Here is a 22,061-nt window from a genome sequence, read left to right on the forward strand (position 1 = left end):
GTAATTCCACACTGTATCATACGTGGGTATTGAATATGTAATATTGCAGACCGGGCTCTGCACAGATGGAGACCCTGTCGAAGCTTGTAAGAAACAGCGCCGTCTACACTCCACTGCTCCTGCAACAATACGTGAGGTACGTTACACAACGCCGATACACAGCTAGAGCTTTGCCTGTGGAACCTTATTCACAGAATCCCAATCTACTCTATGCCGCTGTTGGAACTCCCCAATCCCGTACGCGGCGTCCGACCCCGCTTCCATCATCGACTCGAAAAGCGTCGAGATTCCCTCCTGCTGCGCCGACGTCCCGCCGTGGCCCCAGCCCAGCTTGACCAACTCTTTCGACATGCTGGAACCTCTCGGCGACGAGTGCCTAAGACTCAGGAGCAGGTCTCTCAGTGTGATCTCCAGCTCCCGGGACGTCTCGGCAACCAGCGAAATCGCACCCATGGCCTTCAGCTCCCGGGCCGAGACCGGGCGCGCCGTGAGCATCGCCTCCCTCGAGAGCCCCAACCCCCATTCCCGAACCACGTACCTGGAAATCACGGCAGGGCAGAGCCCCAGCTTGACCTCGGACAGTGTGAATGTCGCCGAGCTGATTGAGATTCGGATGTCGCATGCGAAAGCCAGCCCGATGCCGCCTCCAAAGGCCGGCCCGTTGATGCAGGCAATCGTGACCTTTGGGGAGCTGTCTACGAGCTCGAATAGCCCGGTCAGCGCCTGGTAGAGTTTTGTGCTCGCGTCGTCACCTCGGCCGACTGCCCGCGCCGCCTGACTTAGATCCATGCCGGTGCAAAAGAACTTCCCGTTTGCGCTAAGGACGATCCGGGAAATCGACGGATCGTCCTTGAAAGACTGAAACGCCGCGGTGATGTCCGATATCATTGGGAACGTGAGGGTATTGCCATTTCGTACCGCATTGAGCACAATGTTGCCATTGGTGCCAGCCCGGCAGACACGGATGTTATCCGTGTCTCTCAACGTTCTCCATTCGAGTGTGGTCTCCGGTTCGGTGGCGACTTTCACGGCCGATGCTGTCGTTGTCTCCGTCGTCGTCCTCGATGAAGCGGCCGCTTTGGAGGCAAGAGCCGCTCCAGCTCGGCTGTCGTTTGGTTTCGACAGAACTCGGGAGATCCACACACCGATATCGACCACCTGATCAAGGTCTACGCCGGTGTCGATCCCGGCTTGTCGGAACAAGTACAGGATGTCCTCTGTGGCCACGTTGCCCTTCGCTCCGGGAGCGAAGGGACACCCCCCCAAGCCACCGACGCTGCTGTCAAAAGTCCGCAGACCGCACTCGTACGCCGTCCAGACATTGGCCAGAGCTTGGCCATATGTGTCGTGGAAGTGGCCAGCAAGAGTTTCGGGATCGATGCCGTGGCTCTTCAGGTAATCAACTAGCCTGCGTACGTCCGGCGCAGTTCCGACACCCAAGGTGTCCCCGAGACTGACTTCATAACATCCCATATTTATTAAATCGTGTACGGCGCGGTAAACCGCAGATGAAGGGGTCGGGCCATCGACTGGGTCGGCGAAGATGCATGAGACATATCTGTCAAGGAACCCGTTGCTGTCAGCTCGAAACCAAACAAGAAAGAGCGTAGAGAAGCACAGAAATTGGGAAGCCCACCCTCTGACGGCGATACCGCTTGCAATAGCCTCGCGCGCCACCTCCCGGGCACGTTGTACACCCTCTTCGACGCTGCAATTCAAGTTGGCCCGGCTGAACCCTTCCGAGGCACTGACAAACACGGAAACCTCCTTGACCCCGTGTTCGAGAGCGACACGGAGTCCCTTGATATTCGGAACGAGCACGGGAAGATGCAGACTAGGCCTCGACCGCAGCCAGTCGGCAATTACGGATGCTGAAAGGATCTCGCGGCAGTCTGCGAGCTGGGGGACGGCTTTCGGGGACACCACGGACGTGAGCTCGATTCGATTGAGGCCGGCCCTCTGCAGTCTTTGGATCAACTCCAGCTTTATTGAAGCGTCGATTGTTGTTTTGATGTTTTGGAGGCCATCGCGGGGACCGACCTCGACAATGCGGACGGCCATTGGGTCTGATGTGTTGGTCTTTCTTTTGCCTGGTTGTTTCAGATCATGAGTAGTTAGTTACGCACAGTAGCTCTCCGGATCCCATCGAAAGAGCTGTAAGCAAGTCTTGCATGACTTACCTGTCTGTATTCTGCATGGCCCCCTACCTCCTTAGGTAGGTATGCAGTGTTAAGTGGGACCACTCTTTCCATCTCGGCCCCGGACCGGTGTCCCCGCAGGTACCCATGTACCACCTCGGCCCACGGCGCAGCATCCACGTTACTGCCGATTGGGCCACATCCGGCTTGTAACCGAAATGCGGACCGCGCCCGGCATCAGTTTAGGCTCGAGTATCCAATGGAACAACACCCAACAGGCGGCGCGAAGCACCACAAAGAACTAACACCCACCCATTCCATAATCAACTAGTTAGGTCCTAAACCAAAGCCCGTCATAAACGCCCAATGCACACACACATACTGGAAGGTTGCATAGGGAAAACATTCATTTTTTGAACATGTGAATGAGGAGTTGCGGAAGTGGCATATCTTCAATTCAGAATCATTGCAACGTAATATATCCAACCGCAGACTAATCTTTACAACTTCGCTTGGATTCCCGGCCGCTTCAGCAACGCGTTTCCTCTGGCCCGCACAAGATGCTTCTGGTATTTCCCGCTGGCGGTCTTCGGCAAGGCGCTTCCCACGTCGGCATGCCCGATCCAGAAAACGTGGCTTGGCGCCTTGATCCTCCCCAGCTTGTCTGTCACCCACAACCGCACCTCGGCGTCGCTGAGCGGCGCTGTGTTCTCCGCTGCCCGCAGGAAGCTCGCGACCACTTCGCCGTACTTCTTGTGCTCGAGGCCGACGACGCAGCACTCGACGATGGCCGGGTGGCTGAGCAGCCGGTCTTCAATCTCGTTCGGTGAGATGTTCTCCCCACCTGGCGATTCTGTCAGTTGAACAACCCACACACCGCCCATCTGTCGAGCGTTCAAGACTTGCCTCGAATGATCAGGTCTTTGATGCGTCCGGTGATGTGCCCGTAACCTTCTTCGTCGATGAATCCTTCGTCGCCCGTGTGCATCCAGGTCACTCCGTTTTCGTCCTGCCGCATCGCCTCCTTTGTTTTCTCCGTGTCTTTCCAGTAGCCCTTTTGAAGCGCAAAGCCGCTAGTGCACAGCTCGCCGCGAGACCCCTGTGGCAAAATGTTGCCCAAAGAATCTACAACTTTTGCCGCCGAATGAGGAAGTACCCTGCCTATGGAAGTGGCCTTCTTCCCACGGGAGTCTTCGACAGCGGTGATGAACGTCACAGGACTGGTTTCCGTCATTCCATAGGCAATCAGCAGATCTTCAATCTTCATTCTCTCACGCAAAGTCTGCATCAAGGTCGATGGCACGGCAGAGCCCGAGATAATACCGGTTCGAAGCGTGGTTACGGAGAGTGTCGACCTATCGAGCTCCTCCAACTCGGCAAGAAACATTGTCGGAACCCCCAACAGGGCGGTCGCTTTCTCCTGCACCACCGCGAGCAGTGCTTTCCGAGCGTCGAAGTTATCCGAGGGGAGCACGATGGAGCTGCCGTGGCAAAAAGAAGAGAGGAATCCCAAAACGAGCCCGAAGCAGTGGAACAACGGCGGGGGGGAGCAGACGATGTCCACTTCCGTTAAACGCATTGCGTCCCCTACAAATATGGCATCGTTTATCAGGTTTCTAGGCGCCAAAATTAGTTGGAGAAGAACCCCTTTGAACCATTTGTGACTCCCTTACATGTGTGTGAGTGCTGAGGCCTTGGGCAATCCCGTGGTGCCTTGGTAAATCTCGAATTAGCATTGCGCGCTACGAGATAGCGGAAATATTCAAGATGCTTACCAGATGTGAATTGCAGATTGAGCACATCCGTTGCACGAACTTTCCGTGCGGCTCTCTTCAAGACTGAGTCGTTCATGAATATTGACTGGCCCCGGTTGAAAAATGCATTGTATGACTCGCAAATGGCCCCTTGGTTGGGGTTGTCGAACTTCTGCAGACAGACAATCTGCTTGAGTCGGGAATTTCCCGGCGGGACGTCAAGGACTGCTTGCAAATGCGACGACAACACCTTTGGTCCGATTTGAGGAGCAATAAAAAGAAGCCTGCAATCTAAGAAACGCAGTCATATTAGAAAATGGAATCGGACGATGGCAAACATCTTTGAGCATCCACCTACCGCTGGAAGTGACGGCGTTCTTCAGTTCCTCGGGGGAGTACGCGTTGTTCAAAACGACAAAGGGGCAACCGATGCGAGAGGCCCCCAGGAAAATCTCAATGTACTGATAGCAGTTCCCTGCGATGATGCCAACACAGTCTCCATGATGCAGGCCGACTTCAAGCATCGCTTTAGCCGTAACTTTGCTCCGATCCGCGAGCTCACGATAGGTCAACCGGGTGGATTGCCACGGAACTACGAGCGCGAGGCGGTTCGCATGTTTCTTCGCCTGATCCTCGATAAGAGAACCAAGTGGCTTCAAGAAGAGAGGTGGGGAGGTTGGTCCATGGACAATGGAGAGCTGTCGGGACCGCGAGTCTGCAAAAGACGCCTTGTCGGAAGCCATAACGGCGTTGGATGCACAAGAATGACGTTTACTGGGCAAGAGGAAGCTTACTGTTCTTCAGAACGAGATTTTTTACAACTTAACTTGTCACTTAGATCGAACCTTATAAATTCAGGGCACATGGAAGCTGAATGAAGCCGGCTTGGAAGGGTACAAGCCGGGGCAACCGGGGCCCGAGGGACCTCGGAACCCGGACCGAGACCACGCCGTTACCCTGACGCATATTCATGCCCCCCCCCCCCCCATCTGCTCAGCGAAAAGATACTGGGCTTCTTTCACACCGCACGGATTATTCTGCAGCAATTCGCAAAGAGACAAGATGCCCGAACAGTTGTTTCCGGTTGAGAGATCGGGCGTCGATATCAGTGCCGCTCCTTTCAAGGCAAACCGGCAGGCATGGACCCCAGTCTTGGAAGAATTCGACCACAAGTTAAGGGAAGTATCCTCGGAAGGTGATGAAGTGTCTACAAACAGGCATCAGGAAAGGGGACGGTTGCTGCGTACGTCAACCCTGCAAACCAATGCGGATAGTCTAGGTAGACTAACCATCACTGAGAAACAGCTCGAGACAGGATTGCACTGTTACTTGATGCGGACTCTCCGTTCCTCGAGCTGGGGGCCTTTGCGGGATTCCGAGTTCCCGGTTCCAATTCTTGCGGCAATCTCATTGCGGGCATTGGTCTAGTTAGGTAGGTTCAAGGCCATCCAGATCAACTCGCCTTCTAACAACTTCGGAGTGGTCGGCCATGTCTTCTTATGTCTCACATACCCACTCAGAGCGGCGGAGCCTGGAATGAGATGACTGGTAAGGGTCTTCGATCACCACTTCCATGCACAATGACCTAATGACGAGCAAGTTCTTAAGGTTAACCGAATCATGGAGATTGGGTTCGAAAACGATCTCCCGCTCATCTCACTGGTGCAGTCGGTACGCATGTGTAAACATCCCCTTGTGAAGAGCTCTGACTGACCATTGAAGGCCGGTGTCTTCTTGCCCCAGCAGTTTCGAGTGTTCCACAAAGGCGGCCAGTTGTTCAGGGACTTGGCGGTGCGATCCCAGCACGGTAAGCCTTCATGCGCCATTGTTTTCGGTCCTTCGACAGCCGGAGGTGCGTACCATCCCGCGCTATCTGATTACACGATTTTTGTGGAAAACCAAGCCCAGGTATTTCTTGGAGGGCCTCCGCTCGTCAAGATGGCAACTTCAGAGACTGTCAGCGCAGAAGAACTGGGCGGAGCGAAAGTTCACGCGACGGTAACTGGCTTGGCGGACCAGATCGCGCTCGATGAGTAGGATCTCCAGTCACCAACGAGATTCGAAGCACAGTCTTTTGACAAGAACGGAACAGATTCGATGCGATTCAGAAAGCCCGCGAATGGGTAGTGACTCTTCGAAACCCCGATCCCAGCGGCCCTCTCACCGGTGGATCAGCTCCAGCACCCCCTCGCTATCCTATCGATGACATTTTGTCTCTGGTGAACACAGACATCCGAAAACCGTTCAATATGCGCGAGGTTCTGTTGCGACTCGTTGACGACTCCAGAATCTCCATCTTCAAACCAGGATACGGGCCTAGCATGCTGACTGCTTGGGCGGACATACTTGGTAGGGAACGAAGGAAACGTCTTGCTTATGAACATACGTCTGACTGATGGGGGTTTTTAGGATTTCGCACCGGTATTGTGGCGAACCAGACACCCGTTATAAATCCACAGGAGGCGCTAAAAGCTGCCCATTTCATTCGGCTATGTAACCAAGAGTACGACCCAAGCCTTTCGAGTGTCAACCATGAAACATGTCTAAATAAGCCGACTCTAGGAATGTCCCGATAATTTTCCTCCACAATGTTACGGGTTTCATGGTCGGGAAGAAAGCGGAGCACGCCGGGATCATCAAAGCAGGCGCCCAGCTCGTCTCGGCCGTGAGCTGCTCGTCGGTCCCGCACATTAGCATCATACTGGGTGCATCTTATGGAGCCGGAAACTACGCCATGTGCGGCCGTTCCTACCGACCTCGCTTCTTGTTCACCTGGCCCACAGGCCGCTGCAGCGTCATGGGCCCGGACCAGCTTGCAGGCGTGGTGGAGACCATCAAGTCCAAGTCGAACGGCGGGAGCAAGCTGTCGGCGGACGAAATCAAGTCTCAGGCACAGAAACTTCGAGATGATGCTTATAGAGACTCCACGTGCTATTCGACGAGCTCGATGCTTGTTGACGATGGTATCATCGACCCGAGGGATACTCGGGACGTTTTGGGGATGTGTCTGGAGATTGTGCAGTCATCTGGGAAGAAGAGCACTGAAACTCATCGTTTTCTCGCGAGAATTTGAGACAGAGAGAAAAACGGAGGCTAGCAATTTAGCAGACATATTTCGTTCATTTAAAATGTATTGTTCTTGCTCACTATCCCTATGATCTACGTCAGCATGGCATACAGGGGCACTTTGTGCCGAATCAGGCTGTAAACGGAAGACACAAAGCACATAACAAAAAAAAGTACTACAGGTTCGGTTGAATGTGAAACTGAATGGTTTCTTATTGGTAAATTCCCAAAAGAGAAGCCCCTCTACTCATGTCCCATCATCTATCATGATGGGCCCAACCTGGACTCTCGGCTCAAGCCGCGGTACCTAGTTGTAGGTGTTGTTTGGCCCCATTCCGTATGTGTAAAGAGATCGCGAATATTGATAATGTGTTCGTATGCCGCTGTTGCAGTTTCCAGCCCTTCCGGAGACATTTCGAGGGTTGAACGTTTTGAACTCGATTGCCGAGGGAATGAAGCTGCGGGGAGTCTCCATAAAACCGGACCGCTTCCCGGCGCTCGGGCCGGAACGCAACGAGGGTCACGTCCCGAGTATGTTCACTCGCTTGGTAGTGGTCGAACAAGGTAAACGGATTTGTTCCAGCTACCAGCAGTGGCCGACTGGACCGTCAATAAAGAACAAAACCGGCGTCACATCGAAAGACTATAAACTGTATACCGGCCCATGGACCTCCTAGCCAAGTTTCAAGTCCGGGCGATCGACGAAACACAAACGAAGACAAAGTCATAAAAACATTACAACTCCTCACGATGCTAAAAGCAATTTCAAGCACTCGTCCAAGCGAAGATACCCGGGGGAAGCTGTCGGCTCACGAATTGTTTGTGGTCGACATTCCAGTCGATGCTGACGGACAGCCCAAGATCCGTAAGCTTCTCGTTGCGAACCGAGGAGAGATTGCCTGTCGAGTTATTTCAACCTGCCGAAAGCTCGATATAGCAACAGTGGCAGTATATACACAAGAGTAAGTCATTGCCAAAAGCCACGGCAAAGATCAGGGAACTTGTTTGTGAGTGTCTGAGTTGACAATGGCTCAGAGACGCTGTTTCGCAACACGTTCGGGATGCGGACGAGTCCATTTGCATTGGCTCTGTGGAGCTGAACGCAAAAAACCCTTTCCTTGACATTGAGCTTCTCATAAAAACGGCCGTTGACCTCGGGGCCGACGCAGTCCACCCCGGGTATGGATACCTCAGCGAAAACCCCGATTTCGCCAGCAGCGTACGCCACGCCGGGCTCATCTTCGTCGGCCCCCCGAGTGAGGCAATGTCCACACTCGGCGACAAGCGCTCCTCCAAGGACTATCTCCGCCAGAAAGCTCCCGAAGTGCCTCTGATACCGGGATTTACGGGCACCAGCCTCGAGATTGAGGACCTCAAGAAGGCGGCGGTCAACATTGGCTTCCCCGTGATGCTGAAAGCTTCGGCCGGCGGCGGAGGGAAGGGCATGCGGGTCGTGCACGAAGTATCGCAGCTGCAATCGGAACTTAGAAGAGCACAGTCGGAGGCCCAGAGGTCCTTTGGTTCGAGAGACTGCATCCTGGAGAAGTTCATCGAGAACAGCAAACACATCGAGATCCAAGTCGTTGGAGATCAATACGGGCACGTGGTTTCCTTCCTCGAACGAGACTGCTCCATTCAACGCCGGAACCAGAAAGTCATCGAGGAGACGCCCTGCCTCTTTCTCGATCAAGAGACTAGGAGGCACATGAGTGACACGGCGGTTCGAATCGTAAAACTCATCGGCTACGAGGGTGCCGGTACGGTCGAGTTTGTCTTCGACACGGCAACCAAGAAGTTCTACTTTCTTGAAGTCAACACCCGACTCCAAGTTGAGCATCCAATTACCGAAGAGGTCGTCGGGGTTGACCTTGTCGCCCTCCAGCTCTTTGTCGCCGCTGGAGGCCGCCTCTCGGAGCTCCCCGAGCTCTCTCATATCGTCCAGACGGGGCACGCAATCGAGTGCAGGCTTTGTGCCGAGGACCCCCGGAGAGACTTTCTCCCCAGCCACGACAAGATCTTATTGTGGAAGCCGGCGTCGCCAGAAAGAGTACCGGGGTCAGTCGTCCGTTACGAGACGGCAATATGCAGTGGTACTTCTGTTTCCATCTACTTCGACTCGATGATATGCAAAATTGTCGTATGGGCGCCCACAAGATCCCAGGCCATCAGCAGGCTTGCAAAAGAACTCGCCGGCACTGCATGCATCGGCGTCAGAACCAACCAGCTTTTCCTCCAGAGCTGTCTGTTACATCCGGCGTTCCAGGATTTTGGGTACAAAACGTCATTCATCCCCGACAACATCACACGATTGCTTCAGAGCCCCTACTCGCCAGATCTGCCGGGCTACATCACCCTCGTTCCTGCTCTGTTTCTGCGATCCGTGCAACAGCTGCAGACCGGCAAATTATCCGTCCGGCGCCCGTTCCAGGCGGTACGCCGCCGATTCCATAACCAGAAGTTCGACGCCTTTCATAACAGTTGCGAGATCATATCGTTGAGGGATTCGAATTCCCCCGCCGGAGAAATCGTCCGCAACGACGCGTGCCTGATCAAGCCCGCATCCACAGACGCGGAGCACGAATGGAGCGTCTATCTTTACCCCTTGGTTCGAGGTTCGAAGAAACCATCAATGAATCAGACCGGTTCCTCGGCACAGGACCTTGCGGCGACTTATTCTCACACTAGCCGAGCCCTGCGTACAGGGGAAGCTTGGCTGGGGCCATCTTTCAAAGCCACCCACGTTGATGTAAGGCCCGTATATCAACATGAGACAGTTCCGTCGACTACGGGAGCTTCATCAGCGGCCATGTCCATGACTTTATCACTAGACGGTCAGAGAATGTGCGCATACCTCGCGGTGTCGGATGACGGTGACGGCCGCCAAAGCCTGTCGCTCAACGAAACGATTAAAGTCCTCTGCCACCTACCTCAGCTGGGAGAATGGAAAGAGTTCCGCCGGGATTCCTTGTTGTCGTTCTACACGAGTCTGAGGAAGGAAGCTCTGTCAAACAGCGACCAGGAGAGCGGTGTCAAAGCACCGATGCCCTGCAAAGTTCTCTCGATTGCGAAGGCGTTGGGCGAAGATGTCAGCGCAGGCGAGTGCGTCATGGTGATTGAGAGCATGAAAATGGAAATCAACATCATTGTGGGCGTGTCCGGAAAATTCCAGACAAAGTGGAAGATTGGTGAAGCGGTGGACGAAGGGGCCGTACTCTGCCTTGTTGAGTAGGCTGGAATCATGTGCATCTTGTGGGGTTTATGCGACCTGGGTATGATAAATTGGCTTCTAAGCAGTATCTAGTACAATAAAAGCTTTCAACACTGCTGAAGTTTGCAGTCATGTTTGTGAAGAGCTTCGTCATGGAATCGCTGTTCATCTTCAACCATTACTGTCGTGGCACTGGTCACAGCTATCGTTGCACGATCACAAATGACCGAGCATCTCTGATGTGGAATTCAGCACTTTTGTTCTTTCCAACTCTATCATCACACTCTTACAATGATCGGCAGATATTATCTTGGTAAGCCGACAGTTTGCTTGAGTCTTGCGGGGAAGCGAATTCGAATCTCAAGATTCCGCTGCAAAGGTCTAGATGAGCTTTTTCCACAGTGCCCGTAGAATAAAATGAGATCTCGAACCAGGTTCAGATATCGAAAGGTAAGACCACGTGAAGAAAGAGTCATCCGCCGTCAGCATTATGGATGCCAATTTGAAGCACGCACGTGGAGCAATCCTCATTCATCCTCGTCTCGCTCTTCTGAAACGTTAATCGTCGATGGCAATATGATCAAAACAACGGGCTCACTTTGAATCATGCGTCGACTATCGCTCCTGATTCAGTATGAGAGTATGAGAGGACAGGGAATTAAACATACCTTTAGGGACCAACATGACCATTGGCTCACTAGATCTAGGTCCGGGTCTGCCACATGTGTTCCAAGGTTCCAAGGTTCCAAGGTTGAACAGATGTCTTCATGGTTGTATGAAAAACCCTCGTGGTGCCCGAAATATCTCCAAAATAACCTGCCTCGCAGGTGCGTCCACCATTTCACATCCGACTACGAAGAAAGGAAACAAAATGGCCTGCGAGGAGACTTGATGCTGATCTTGGAAATTTCGGGGACTACAACCTGCGCTTTTTGACGTATCATCGGTGCCGTGAAAGGGATTTCTCCAACACAAGCATAGAACAGAATGATTGAGGTCGCGTGCATAGATTCTTGAGACGATGTACTTCCCCGGGGTCTGTGTAGCCTCGCGTGAGCGATGAACATCCGGTCTATTTGTCGATCGACATCGACACCCTGGATTTCACATTCGCCTCGGCTAAGGGGGAATGCGCCTAGAGGAATTCGAAGTAAACTTCTTACCGTCCTTTCAGAACTAGACCTGTCATCCCATAGATGCCTTTTTACCATGTTTTGTCAATTCTCTTCTGCCTTTGGCGAGACTGCTCGATTCATGGCAATCCCACACTGCTGAAAAAGATCAGCTTGAGAAGATCCGATTCTCGGAAACGGAGATTGTGAAACATGAGAAAGGCTTCTTCCTGGCCAGAGAAGTCGACTTTAACTTCCCGAGGCGTGCCACTTTCGTACGGATAAAAGCAGGCTTGAGTGTCCTTTATCAACAAGTTCCATTGCGACTTCTGTCGTGTTTGTTTTGGAACTAATGTTCATAGCCACACCAATACCGAAAGATATGGTGAGCAGTATCTGATCTACTGTCATGAGTATGCTTTGAGATGCAAGAGGCAGGGGTCCCAGGTGTCTGGCGACCAGGACAACGATCTCGAAAGCTTAAATGGAGGTACCAATATGGGTGAAGTTAAGAAAGGCAAGCTGGGCGAAGATCCCTAGATTGTGGAAGCATCGTCAACCCCAATCTGCCAAGTAGTACTCGTCGCCTCGGACAAATCGGGTACAGAGGAGACCAAATAACAACAGCCAGTATCCGATACCTGTGGCTGTCGGGGCCTCCACGACGCCCAAGTGCGACAAAGTGATGAACAAGTAAATAGGGACTGCACTGATGGGCGACGAGAAGAACGTAGGTGTCTGGTTGAACGAAGCCCTGTGCTCGTAAAGACCTCTTAACGACCCCGAAGTCGATGTATCCCAGGCCACCGGGGATGAGCCGCCTCAAGACCCTTGCCGATTCGTGAGAGAGCACTTTCTCTTGACCCAGAGACAAAAAGAGCGGTTCGGAGAACACCCAGAGCAGCGACACTGGGAAAAAGAACAGCGTCAGAACAATGGCGGCTCTCTACATCATGATGTTGGTGTAGTGCTTCTCGCGGCCGGTGAAAGCTGTAGATGCTAGCGTGTCCAGGGCAGTTGAACGGCCCATGCCGATGAGCCACGCCCTACACGTGCTGAAAATGTGCGAATGCAGCGACCAACAGGCTGCCTGAGCATGCACTTCCAACAAGCATGATGGAAACGGTCTGGAGGGAGTCTTGTAGCACGTATGCAGCAATCACTGACAGTGAAGACTTCAGTGGTATGAGTACTTCGCAGGCAGCTGCCTGTGCCTCGCAGACCCAGAGTAAATCAATCTGAGTGCGCGGTGTTGTTTTGATACGGCTGGTGTGCCGGTGAAAGAGACTCGTTCATTCCGTAGCATCCTCTGGTGCGTATTTTGGCTCCAAAAGATCGGTTACTACGCAACATGTTAAGAAGGAGCTCTGTAGAGACGAATTGGAACAGGTTCACATACTTTGACGGTTACTGGGCTTCATTGCATCCCTCCATGCTTTTTCTTAGTCGAGAAACAGTATTTCCATAGACCTGAGGTATCAAGTCTGAAGGTGGCTCAAGAACCTGGTTGTTGAAATAGAAGTGTCAAAGATTTCAGATCACTATTAGCAAAATCTTCGAGAAAACCAGCCCCCCTCCCTCCCCCTTTTGTTTATCAGTGGAAGCTAATTAGTATGTTGACGATTCAGTAACCAAGCCTACCTCAACCATCGAACTGAAATGGCAAGGAACGAGACTGAGTATTTCCCAAGAACACATCCTTGTATCATGGTATCGATATACCGTCCGTGCTGTTTCCGGACCGCAGTCCAATGTAGAAAAACTTCCCAAGTAGGTAGGAAGTAATACAGCTCGCAGCGCCCGTGTGTCTCCATTGGAGTAATTACTTTGCCGATCAAATCAAGTCTTTTTGCAGTTATCAACACAGAAGACTCATCGAATATATTGGCTTTGGCAAAGATTAGGTATCCAGATTAAGATTTTGTACTGTTGTTTGCCACGTTTGAGCGTCTACTTTATGAACCCCGAGGAATGACACGCCGATATTGCTATTCAGAAACCCTGAAGCAATGGTTATATGATATCAAGATGCGCTTACAATGCGATGCTTGTGCTTGAAGCCAAAAAAAGGCTCGCCTGCAACCTCTTCGTACCATTGTTGCACTAACACCTTGATTTGTAAGTTTACTACTCTAACAAATAATATGAGAATCTTGAACCACAAGGGCCAAAAAGCTGTGTGTTACAATGTAAATTGAAGCAATCAATTGCCTCCACCACCAAGGGCTCTTCTGTACTCATCGGGCCTTACTCTCAAACCCGACTATGCCGTCGAACCTCCCACTACACACTTCAGCTATTACAGGGTGCTCCGCATAACCGAGGAAAATATGACATAGATAGACTGAACCTGGAGAACGGATACAACGGACCGACGCCCGACTATCCGAGACAAGTTGCGGGCGGGGTAGATGCACCGCCTGCAGTTGTGTTACTTGGCATCACTATGCTATTGGTGCTACTTTGAGACACATGAACAGTCCAAACGATAAATAGATGGCAAATCCTACATTCTGCATTTGGAACCTGTTTCCACTCCTTACTCCCGAACCCCTCAAACTACAGAACGCGTGGTTCACCATGGGGAAATTTGCAAACCCAGCCGCCAAGCTCTCCTTCGAACACGAGTTCGTTCAAATCATTGACGGCAAACCAAGTGCTACTGAGCGAACTCGTCATGGCGTCAACCCTGCAAACCTCGAGCAGAAGCCGGAAGTTCCAGTAGCTTCAAGCAATGATGTGGACCGGGCCGTCGCCGCTGCCCAAGTCGCGTTCAAGAGCTGGTCGAAGGTACCTTACAGCGAAAGACGGAAAGCTATATTGGCATATGCAGACGCCATTGACGAACTGAGGAGCCAATTCCGGGACCTTCTCATATCGGAACAAGGCAAGCCAGTAAGATCTTGAACACCTTATCACGTATCGGCTTCATGTATGCTTACATGTTACACATCAGATTCCCCAGGCAGACGTGGAGACCGATTGTGCAATCAGCTGGATCAGAGGCATGGCCGATATTCAGCTGCCTGAAGATGTGGTTGAAGACAACGAGACTCGTACCATCATCACGAGATACACCCCACTCGGTGTTGTTGGCGCCATCATCCCTTGGAACTTCCCACTTCTACTGGCCACCGGGAAGATTGCGCCAGCCCTACTCACAGGGAACGTAATCATCGTCAAGCCATCGTTAGTTTACAACCAAACACTCAACTCACTGTGATTGCATCAAATATTCTGACATTTCAGTCCTTTCACACCTTATTGTGGACTCAAGCTCGTGGAGCTGGCCCAGCAGTTCTTCCCGCCGGGCGTGGTCCAGTCCTTGAGCGGCGATGACGACCTTGGCCCATGGCTCACTAGCCACCCGGGAATTGATAAGATCAGTTTCACCGGCTCCACGACGACTGGAAAGCTAGTCATGCAGAGTGCGAGCAAGACTCTGAAACGAGTGACCCTTGAGCTGTAAGCCTCAGCAGTCTATAATTTTACTCTGACGTTCGATGGATATTGACCCGAGAAAAGCGGCGGAAATGACCCGGCGATTGTCTTTCCTGATGTCGATGTCGACAAGGTTGCCGAAAAGGTAGTTAAGTCCTACACCTCGATTGATCGAATTGATGTTGAACGGACATTTTTAGGTGGCTTTCTTCGCCTTTTTGAATTCCGGCCAGGTAAGCAGTCTCCAGCAGCACCTACATGTCGAAGCCAAGTGTAATGGGGCACGAACTGACGTTTTGTAGATCTGTCTGAACCTGAAGCGAATCTACGTCCACGAAGCAATCTTTGACCAGTTCAAAGAGTCGTTGGTCAAGCACGTCAAAGGCTATAACCTCGGAGATGGCTCCCAACAGGGTGTCACGCACGGCCCGCTCCAGAACTCCATGCAGTACGAAAGAGTCAAGACTTTCTTCAGCGATATCAAATCTCAAGGCTGGAAAGTAGCGGTCGGGGGAGATATCAACACGTCTCAGGGGTATTTCATCACCCCGACAATCATCGACCGCCCTCCCGAGAAGTCCCGTATTGTGGTTGAGGAACCCTTCGGTGCGTTCCACTATTGTGACCCTGCTATATTTTGTCTTTGTTTTGTGGAGGGCATCTGCTTATTGCTCGTGACTTTTTCTCAGGACCCATCGTTCCTCTCCTCTCTTGGAAAGATGAGGATGAGGTTATCGACCGTGCAAACGACACTGCCATGGGATTGGGTGCGTCGGTCTGGACGAACGACCTAGAGAAGGCGGCTCGAATCGCCAAACAGATACAGGCTGGCAATGTGTGGATCAACACCCATTTTGATCTATCTCCCTTGGCGCCTTTTGCTGGTCACAAAGAGAGTGGAATTGGGGTAGAATGGGGTGCGAATGGCCTGAAGGGATTTTGCAACGTGCAAACTTTGTTCTTGAACAAGCATATCGTGAGCTGATGAGCCTTGTGTCGTTATCAGCTGGGGACATTTGCCCCCAGTCGTTTTTTTATACAGCAAAAGAATGACCAGGTTGCAGAGTCATGTCTCCAAACAGGGGTCTTTTTTTCTTCTTCGTTTTGTCCAATTTTCCAGCTCGTGGCTTGGACCTCTCAAGACTGCCAGGACGGACAGCTTTATGGACCTGAACCTGAACGGAGCACTTCCATCTGTGATCAGCAGAGTAGGTCTATCCGTCTGAGCATATCTGTCCCGTCTTCAGCTCTCGGATCATGCGGATTAGTGAACGAGCCACAAAGCCCGTCCGTGTGCAGTCTTCGTAAGCTACAGCAAGATTGTTCGATAAGAGGATGAACGCTTAGAAATCCGTTGTCTGGAGAGTTCCGAATAGGTTCAGTAATCAGCGGGAACTGCTGCGGTGTAATTAAACACGCCGACTACCGCTTGATTTTGGAAGGATTTGTTTTCATTGCCAAAGGCGAGACATATAAAGCAAACATTTTGGAGCTTTCCTGAGGATTATTGACACAAAGAATCAGCTCTACTCAGAGATCATTTGTCAACCTCTTAAATCGCTGTGAATAATACTACTATGGCTTCGTACCTTGTCACCGGAGCATCGCGAGGACTTGGTGTAGGTGATCAACAACACTGAGCAACTTTGGCTATCCAAATACTGACCCGGTATTTAACCAGTTCGAGTTCCTTCGTCAACTATCCGAGAACCCAGCGAACACAGTAATTGGGCTTGTTCGTGACCTGCAGAGCACTAAGGAAAAGGTGTCCAAGGAGCTGAAGCGGGACAACATCCACATCTTGCAAGCAGATCTCAACAACTACGAAGCAATCAAGGTATCAGTTGCTATGAAAGCAACTACTAGGATTTTTTACTAACTTTGATTGCTTAGAATGCCGTTGCGGATGTCTCAAAGATAACCGGCGGTAGTCTCGATTGTCTCGTCGCGAATGCGGCGTTTATATCCACGTGGTCGTCATATGACGGCATTGGTGTCTTGTAAGTCTTTTTTCTGTTTCAAGCTCAGCTGTTGGATAAAATAGTTAATTTCGCCTTCTCAACAACAGAGGCAGCGACCCCAAGCGACTGGACGAAGACCTTCTTGGTTCATTCAAGACAAACGTCGTCGGCAACGTGCATCTATTCAACCTGTTCATGCCACTGGTTCAGCAGGGAACTCTAAAGAAGATCGTCACGGTTTCTTCAGGAATGTCTGATCTGGACTTCATTTCAAAGTCCGGCATCGAGGTCGCGGCGCCTTATTCCATAAGCAAGGCTGCGATGAACACAGCGGTAGCCAAATTCAGCGCTCAGTATGCTCAAGATGGAATTCTTTTCTTTAGCATCTCTCCCGGTGTGATAGACACCGGGCTTTACGACAACGGTAAGTGGACCCCTAGTAAACGGCATGTGCATGTCTAATGATCAAGCAGCTACGGATGAGGAAAAGCAGCGAGGAATGGCAATTCTCGTCAAAATGGCAAAGTATGCGCCGCACTTCACCGGTCCATCAACCGCAGAGTCATCTGTCAAGAGTATGCTTTCAGTGATTGAGAAGGCGAGTGTCGAGGGGGGATACGGCGGCTCTTTTATTTCGCATCATGGAAACAAGGAGTGGCTTTGAGTGAGAGGTTCGTCAATTGACAGCAAGCCATCTCAGCTATGAGGCATCAAACGTAAAGAAGCAGACAGGAAGCAGTCTGGGAAGATGCAATTGAGAGCCCTATGATTTCAAAGGAAAATGTTCGGGGACACAAGTACCGTATTGTGGTAAACTAGTCATGACGTGACAATGACTCCTAGAGTTTTATGCAACATAGTCAGAAATGAAGGTTCCTGTTCCAGTCCATAAGCCCATAATCCGATTGAACGACAAGGTTTCTACAAGAAAATAGTTATCTCATCGGGTCTCTGGAAACACAGAACTTCCTGGTGTGTGAAGCCCAAAGAACAACATCTCAAACACGGCTCTCGTGGCCGCATCAGGTCTCTGCGCTCCGGATCCTAGCTGAAGCCATAAATCATTTCTGACGAAGACGAACATGGACCGGCATGCCGTCCTTGGGATGCCCAATCCCATCCCCTGCCACGTATAATCGCTGACCTCTAACAATGTCCTTCCGGCCCTTGGTACTCCTTTGCAGATTGTCAGCTTGATTCCCGGTTCCACGGCGACGGCATCGGAACCGCACGGTTGGCTTACTGAACAGCATCCCACTCGTCCCAGGCCTCTTCAACATCAAACTTGCGCATGATCAAAGCGGCGACCAACTTGATCTCCACCAGCGCGACCTCCTGCCCGATGCAGTCCCGAGGGCCCCTGGCGAAGGCTCGCCAGGCGTCCTTGACCGGGTGAAGCGGATCTTCGGCTGGCGCGAGCCATCGGTCCGGTATGAAACTTTCGACGTGCGGCCACAGAGACGGATCGTGCTGCATTCCCGGCCCGCCGTCCCACACCAGGAAGCCCTCGGTGGGATACTGCATGCCTGTCTCTGGGTCACTCAGGTAGAAACCGGCTTCGCCACCTCGCATGGTGGAAGCGAGCTGGTATATGCGCATCGTCTCCTTGATGACCGCGTGCGTGTACCGTAGAGAGTTCAGCAACTGCGGTGAGCCGCTGAGAACGTCGGCTGCTTGGTCGGGGTCAGGGCCCAGGACCTCGTCGTGCTCGGCGCGGACCCTGGCCATGCAGTCCGGGTTGTCCTGTAGGACCTTGAACATGAAGCACAGGGCGCTCGCCGTAGTCTCATGCCCGGCGACCAGGAAAGTCTTCAAGTTACCCAGGATGGTCTCCATCATGTCCGGGTCCGTGGTTGGGTCAATGGGGCGCCCACCAGCCTCCTCGGCGAGGTGAATAAGGGCTAGGTTGAGCACCGTCTTCTTCTTTGATGGCTTGAGGCCGGACTCGAGGGAGCGCACAACATTAGGGGCAAGTTGGTTGTGTACAATTCGATTGTTGTGATCCACGGCCTTGTTCTGCCACGGGAACAGATAGCCGAAGCTGAACGCTTGCCGTATGCCCATCAGTCTCAGTTGATCTGCTAGTGCCACTCTCAGCGGGCCCCCGGTTGGGTTAGTCTGCTCATGAAGTCGCTCGTCCCTTTGACTCGTCAGCAGCCATCATCATACCCAGACAACATCATCATGACAAGAGACTAATGGCACTCACAAAACGGCACGTACGATAATGTCGAATGTCAGCGCGGTTGTCATGTTGCGGAATTGGAACATGGGACCCCACGACCCATTTTGGCCCGCCCTTTGCCGCAAGTTCTCGGCAAAGACTTTGATCTCTTCGATGAGCTCGGGGACCATGGTGGAAACATTTCTCGCGCTGAAGCCCGGGTTAAACCAGCCTCGCCATTTCTTCCACTCGTCGCCTTGAAGTGTAGCAATATCCTTGCCCTTGGTCAAAGGGTTCATGAAATCAAGGGAGATTTGATGCTTATCGAGGTTCTTTGTCTGGGTGAACTGCGCCGCGACGGTGTTCTTGTAAGCAGCCACTATGGGGGCCTTCAACACAGGCCATAGGTCGAGATAGATGACTGGTGGGCAGTGGTCCATGTCTGGGAAGTACCTCTGGTAGTTGTTGATGATCCATGGGTGGAAGTTCCCGATGTTGATGTCTCCCGGATACTCCTTGCGAAACTCAAACATGATGGGTAGATGGCCCGTTATCCAGGAATGAGGCAGCATAGGCTGTTTGTCAAGATTAGCTACACATACTCCAAGAGTAAAGAGGGTCACACCTACAATGCCTTGCGCTTTTACCTGCTTGAATTTTCTTCTGATTGTGTAAGCTTTCAAAACGACCTTTAGAACGCCGACCGTTATCAGCACGGCAGCAAGCTTGAGAACCAGCGGCAGGATTGCCGCCGGCATCCACGCTGTCGTCATCATATAGCCCATAGCTAGAATTTGATACCAAAGATGGAGGTAGGTTTAAAGAAAGGTTCAAAAGGAGACGAGGCATCCGTTTGAAAGGTCCAAAAGTGGCTGTCATCAAGGGATTGAGCCGTGTGTTATAGCTAAATCCAATCATCTCCATTCGGTGCTTCACGGGATTTCCAGAAAAGGAAATATGTTTACACTTCCTTTCTTGCACACGCCGATGCGCCTGGTTGAGCCAAAGCTTGGTCTTTCGCTAACACTGCGAGTCAGTCAAACCAGGAACACCGTTAGACAGAGTTCATTCCACTGCAGCGTGAGATTTGCTAAGGTAAGGGGCATGGTTCGAGACCAAGGCTTCGAGAGCAACACTTTATTCGCTCCTATGCAGGTCCTGGCGTCATTGGCAGATCCGGCGATGTATCCAAGAAGGTCGATTGACCGCCGCGGCCAGCGTTGGCATCAAACCGTATTTGTGTTTGTTGACGTTTCGTTTTCGTATACGTGAGGTCGGCCAAGTCCCGACAGCCCAGACATACCGCATGCTCTCTTTCCCTTCTCGCACGGGAGACATCCGGGCTGTCGTTGGTCGCATGGTTGTTCAATCCGGATCCAGACTCAATTTCGACGTGGGGTAGATTGGATTTGAGTGAGTGGAAGCACATGCCCTGATGTTTGTTGGGCAACAACTTTGGCAACCCTTTTTTTTTTAACTCGGGCGTCAGAGTAAACCATACTGCGACAGAGTTCAGTCTCGGAAGCTCAATCTCTACAACGAGGAGCCAATGGTAGCAGCTCTCCGCACGCAACGCACAAACGCCATAAACAAATCTCACAGCCCTTACGATAATGAACTGAGATAAGTTCAAAAACCTACGGATGACAATTGGACATGCCGCCAATGGTCGGACGATCCGAGTCCAAGTCGGACACGGACACGGGATTGACAACGGGCCACAGCGGCGGAGGGGGGGGGGGGGCACGGGGCCGGACCTGCAGTCAGAGTGTCGGCGAGGGGGGCAGCGTCAGCTCGCACTCGCACGTCGCCTGTATTAGGTTTAGTGCATGATTTTTTAGCGCCGTCATTGGTCTTGTTGACTCGGTTATCCCCCATCAGAAAGATCCTAGTGGGTCTCTCACGGCCCTCTACGCCAATCGCATACGAGCCCTTTCTAGTCCTGTTCTTTGACAGTTCCAAGGTCCAAGGTCGACTGAGTCGACTCCAGCATACATAGATACCTACATGAAGCACATGGCAAACATACATAAAAGATGGGCCGAGCCACTTCCAACTTTGAGAAACTTGGTTTCATTCGTCATCTGTGCATATAAAACACACACGCCCCCCACTCTCTCTCTCGCGCTCTGGCTTGGTTCGAAAGTCATCTAATAACACCCGGCGGACCATCACCAAAGGAAACAAACTGTCATGATGAGCGACGGCGCCGCCGCCGTCGTCCCGGTTCCGTCCCCGACGGAGAAAACCTTCCGCGCCTTCACCCAGGCACAAGGCGCATCCTATGCCCGAGGCCGGCCGGGCTACCACCATTCCCTCTACGACCAGATCTGCGACCACCACACCTCGACGGGCGGGAAGCTCGACACCCTCCTCGATGTCGGCTGCGGCCCGGGCACCGTCGCCCGCGAGCTCGGCCCACGATTCGCACGGGTCATCGGCCTGGACCCCGCCGAGGGCATGATCGCCGCCGCCCGGGCCCTCGGCGGCGTCTCGTCTACTTCGGAGCCCATCCGCTTCGAGGTCTCCGCCGCCGAGGACCTAGGGTCGTCCCTTGACCCGTCCATCCCCGACGCCAGCGTCGACCTCATCACCGCCGCCACCGCCGCCCACTGGTTCGACATGCCCGGCTTCTGGGCCGCCGCCGCCCGCGTTCTCAAGCCCGGCGGCTCCGTCGCCATCTGGAACGGCAGCGCAAAGTACGTCCACCCCGCCACGCCCAACCTCCAGCGCCTGCAGGAGACCCTGCTCGCCTTCCGCCAGGAGCACCTGGTGCCCTACATGGCGCCTGGGAACCACGTCGGCGACGCTCTGTACGCGACCCTGCCCTTGCCGTGGGCGCTCGAGACGCCCGTGGTCGAGTTTGACAAGGACACCTTCTTCCGTAGGGACTGGAACAAGGACGGCGTGCTGACGCCGGGCGACGAGCACTTCCTGGCCCAGCAGGTCTTCGGCCTGAACGACATTGAGAAGTTTCTCGAGACGGTGAGCCCGGTCCTGCGGTGGCGCGAGGCGCACCCCGACGCCGTCGGCACGGAGCGGGACGTGATCAAAATGCTGAGAAAGGAGATTGAGACGTTGCTCTCCGAGGCCGGGGTCGAGAAGGGCAAGGAGGCCATCATCACCAGCGTCTCGGCGGTGCTTCTGATGGTGAACAAGAAGGCGTAGAAGAGGCCGTCCCGGCTGACGAGCCCTGCCGTAGTCTGGAACCCGGCAG

At 52.7% G+C, this 22,061-nt stretch overlaps 8 protein-coding genes across 8 annotated transcripts; 5 read left to right on the top strand and 3 right to left on the bottom strand.

The window, feature by feature from the left end:
- Positions 1-162: 162 nt before the first annotated feature.
- Positions 163-2,061, bottom strand: CH63R_05892 (3-hydroxymethyl-3-methylglutaryl-CoA lyase; the record flags this gene model as incomplete). The annotated part of the gene is made up of 1 exon (XM_018300867.1): positions 163-2,061. The coding sequence occupies one exon, from the start codon at positions 2,059-2,061 to the stop codon at positions 163-165; it is 1,899 nt and encodes a 632-aa protein (XP_018158717.1).
- Positions 2,062-2,638: 577 nt separating this feature from the next.
- Positions 2,639-4,635, bottom strand: CH63R_05893 (4-coumarate-CoA ligase; the record flags this gene model as incomplete). Its single annotated transcript, XM_018300868.1, is given in 4 exon segments — positions 2,639-2,982; positions 3,090-3,806; positions 3,812-4,183; positions 4,251-4,635. Coding segments are annotated over 4 exon segments (1,818 nt in total).
- An 877-nt stretch (positions 4,636-5,512) lies between these two features.
- Positions 5,513-6,965, top strand: CH63R_05894 (Acetyl propionyl carboxylase; the record flags this gene model as incomplete). Its single annotated transcript, XM_018300869.1, has 5 exons — positions 5,513-5,563; positions 5,615-5,925; positions 5,985-6,241; positions 6,302-6,395; positions 6,455-6,965. The coding sequence occupies 5 exons, from the start codon at positions 5,513-5,515 to the stop codon at positions 6,963-6,965; spliced, it is 1,224 nt and encodes a 407-aa protein (XP_018158719.1).
- A 743-nt stretch (positions 6,966-7,708) lies between these two features.
- Positions 7,709-10,187, top strand: CH63R_05895 (Carbamoyl-phosphate synthase subunit L; the record flags this gene model as incomplete). The annotated part of the gene is made up of 2 exons (XM_018300870.1): positions 7,709-7,920; positions 7,994-10,187. 2 exons carry the CDS (start codon positions 7,709-7,711, stop codon positions 10,185-10,187), a joined length of 2,406 nt encoding a protein of 801 aa, XP_018158720.1.
- A 3,587-nt stretch (positions 10,188-13,774) lies between these two features.
- On the top strand, positions 13,775-15,704 carry CH63R_05896 (aldehyde dehydrogenase; the record flags this gene model as incomplete). The annotated part of the gene is made up of 7 exons (XM_018300871.1): positions 13,775-14,173; positions 14,235-14,467; positions 14,528-14,743; positions 14,804-14,864; positions 14,920-14,952; positions 15,022-15,325; positions 15,409-15,704. 7 exons carry the CDS (start codon positions 13,775-13,777, stop codon positions 15,702-15,704), a joined length of 1,542 nt encoding a protein of 513 aa, XP_018158721.1.
- Positions 15,705-16,296: 592 nt separating this feature from the next.
- Positions 16,297-17,344, top strand: CH63R_05897 (Short-chain dehydrogenase; the record flags this gene model as incomplete). Its single annotated transcript, XM_018300872.1, has 5 exons — positions 16,297-16,338; positions 16,401-16,556; positions 16,613-16,719; positions 16,788-17,104; positions 17,154-17,344. 5 exons carry the CDS (start codon positions 16,297-16,299, stop codon positions 17,342-17,344), a joined length of 813 nt encoding a protein of 270 aa, XP_018158722.1.
- Positions 17,345-17,741: 397 nt separating this feature from the next.
- On the bottom strand, positions 17,742-19,629 carry CH63R_05898 (VerA protein; the record flags this gene model as incomplete). Its single annotated transcript, XM_018300873.1, has 3 exons — positions 17,742-17,856; positions 17,924-18,820; positions 18,890-19,629. The coding sequence occupies 3 exons, from the start codon at positions 19,627-19,629 to the stop codon at positions 17,742-17,744; spliced, it is 1,752 nt and encodes a 583-aa protein (XP_018158723.1).
- Positions 19,630-21,040: 1,411 nt separating this feature from the next.
- CH63R_05899 (methyltransferase domain-containing protein) lies at positions 21,041-22,012 on the top strand (the record flags this gene model as incomplete). The annotated part of the gene is made up of 1 exon (XM_018300874.1): positions 21,041-22,012. One exon carries the CDS (start codon positions 21,041-21,043, stop codon positions 22,010-22,012), a length of 972 nt encoding a protein of 323 aa, XP_018158724.1.
- Between the last annotated feature and the right edge of the window lie 49 nt (positions 22,013-22,061).

The sequence above is a fragment of the Colletotrichum higginsianum genome, chromosome 4 (genome assembly GCF_001672515.1).
Source record: "Colletotrichum higginsianum IMI 349063 chromosome 4, whole genome shotgun sequence".
Taxonomy (NCBI): Eukaryota; Fungi; Ascomycota; class Sordariomycetes; order Glomerellales; family Glomerellaceae; genus Colletotrichum; species Colletotrichum higginsianum.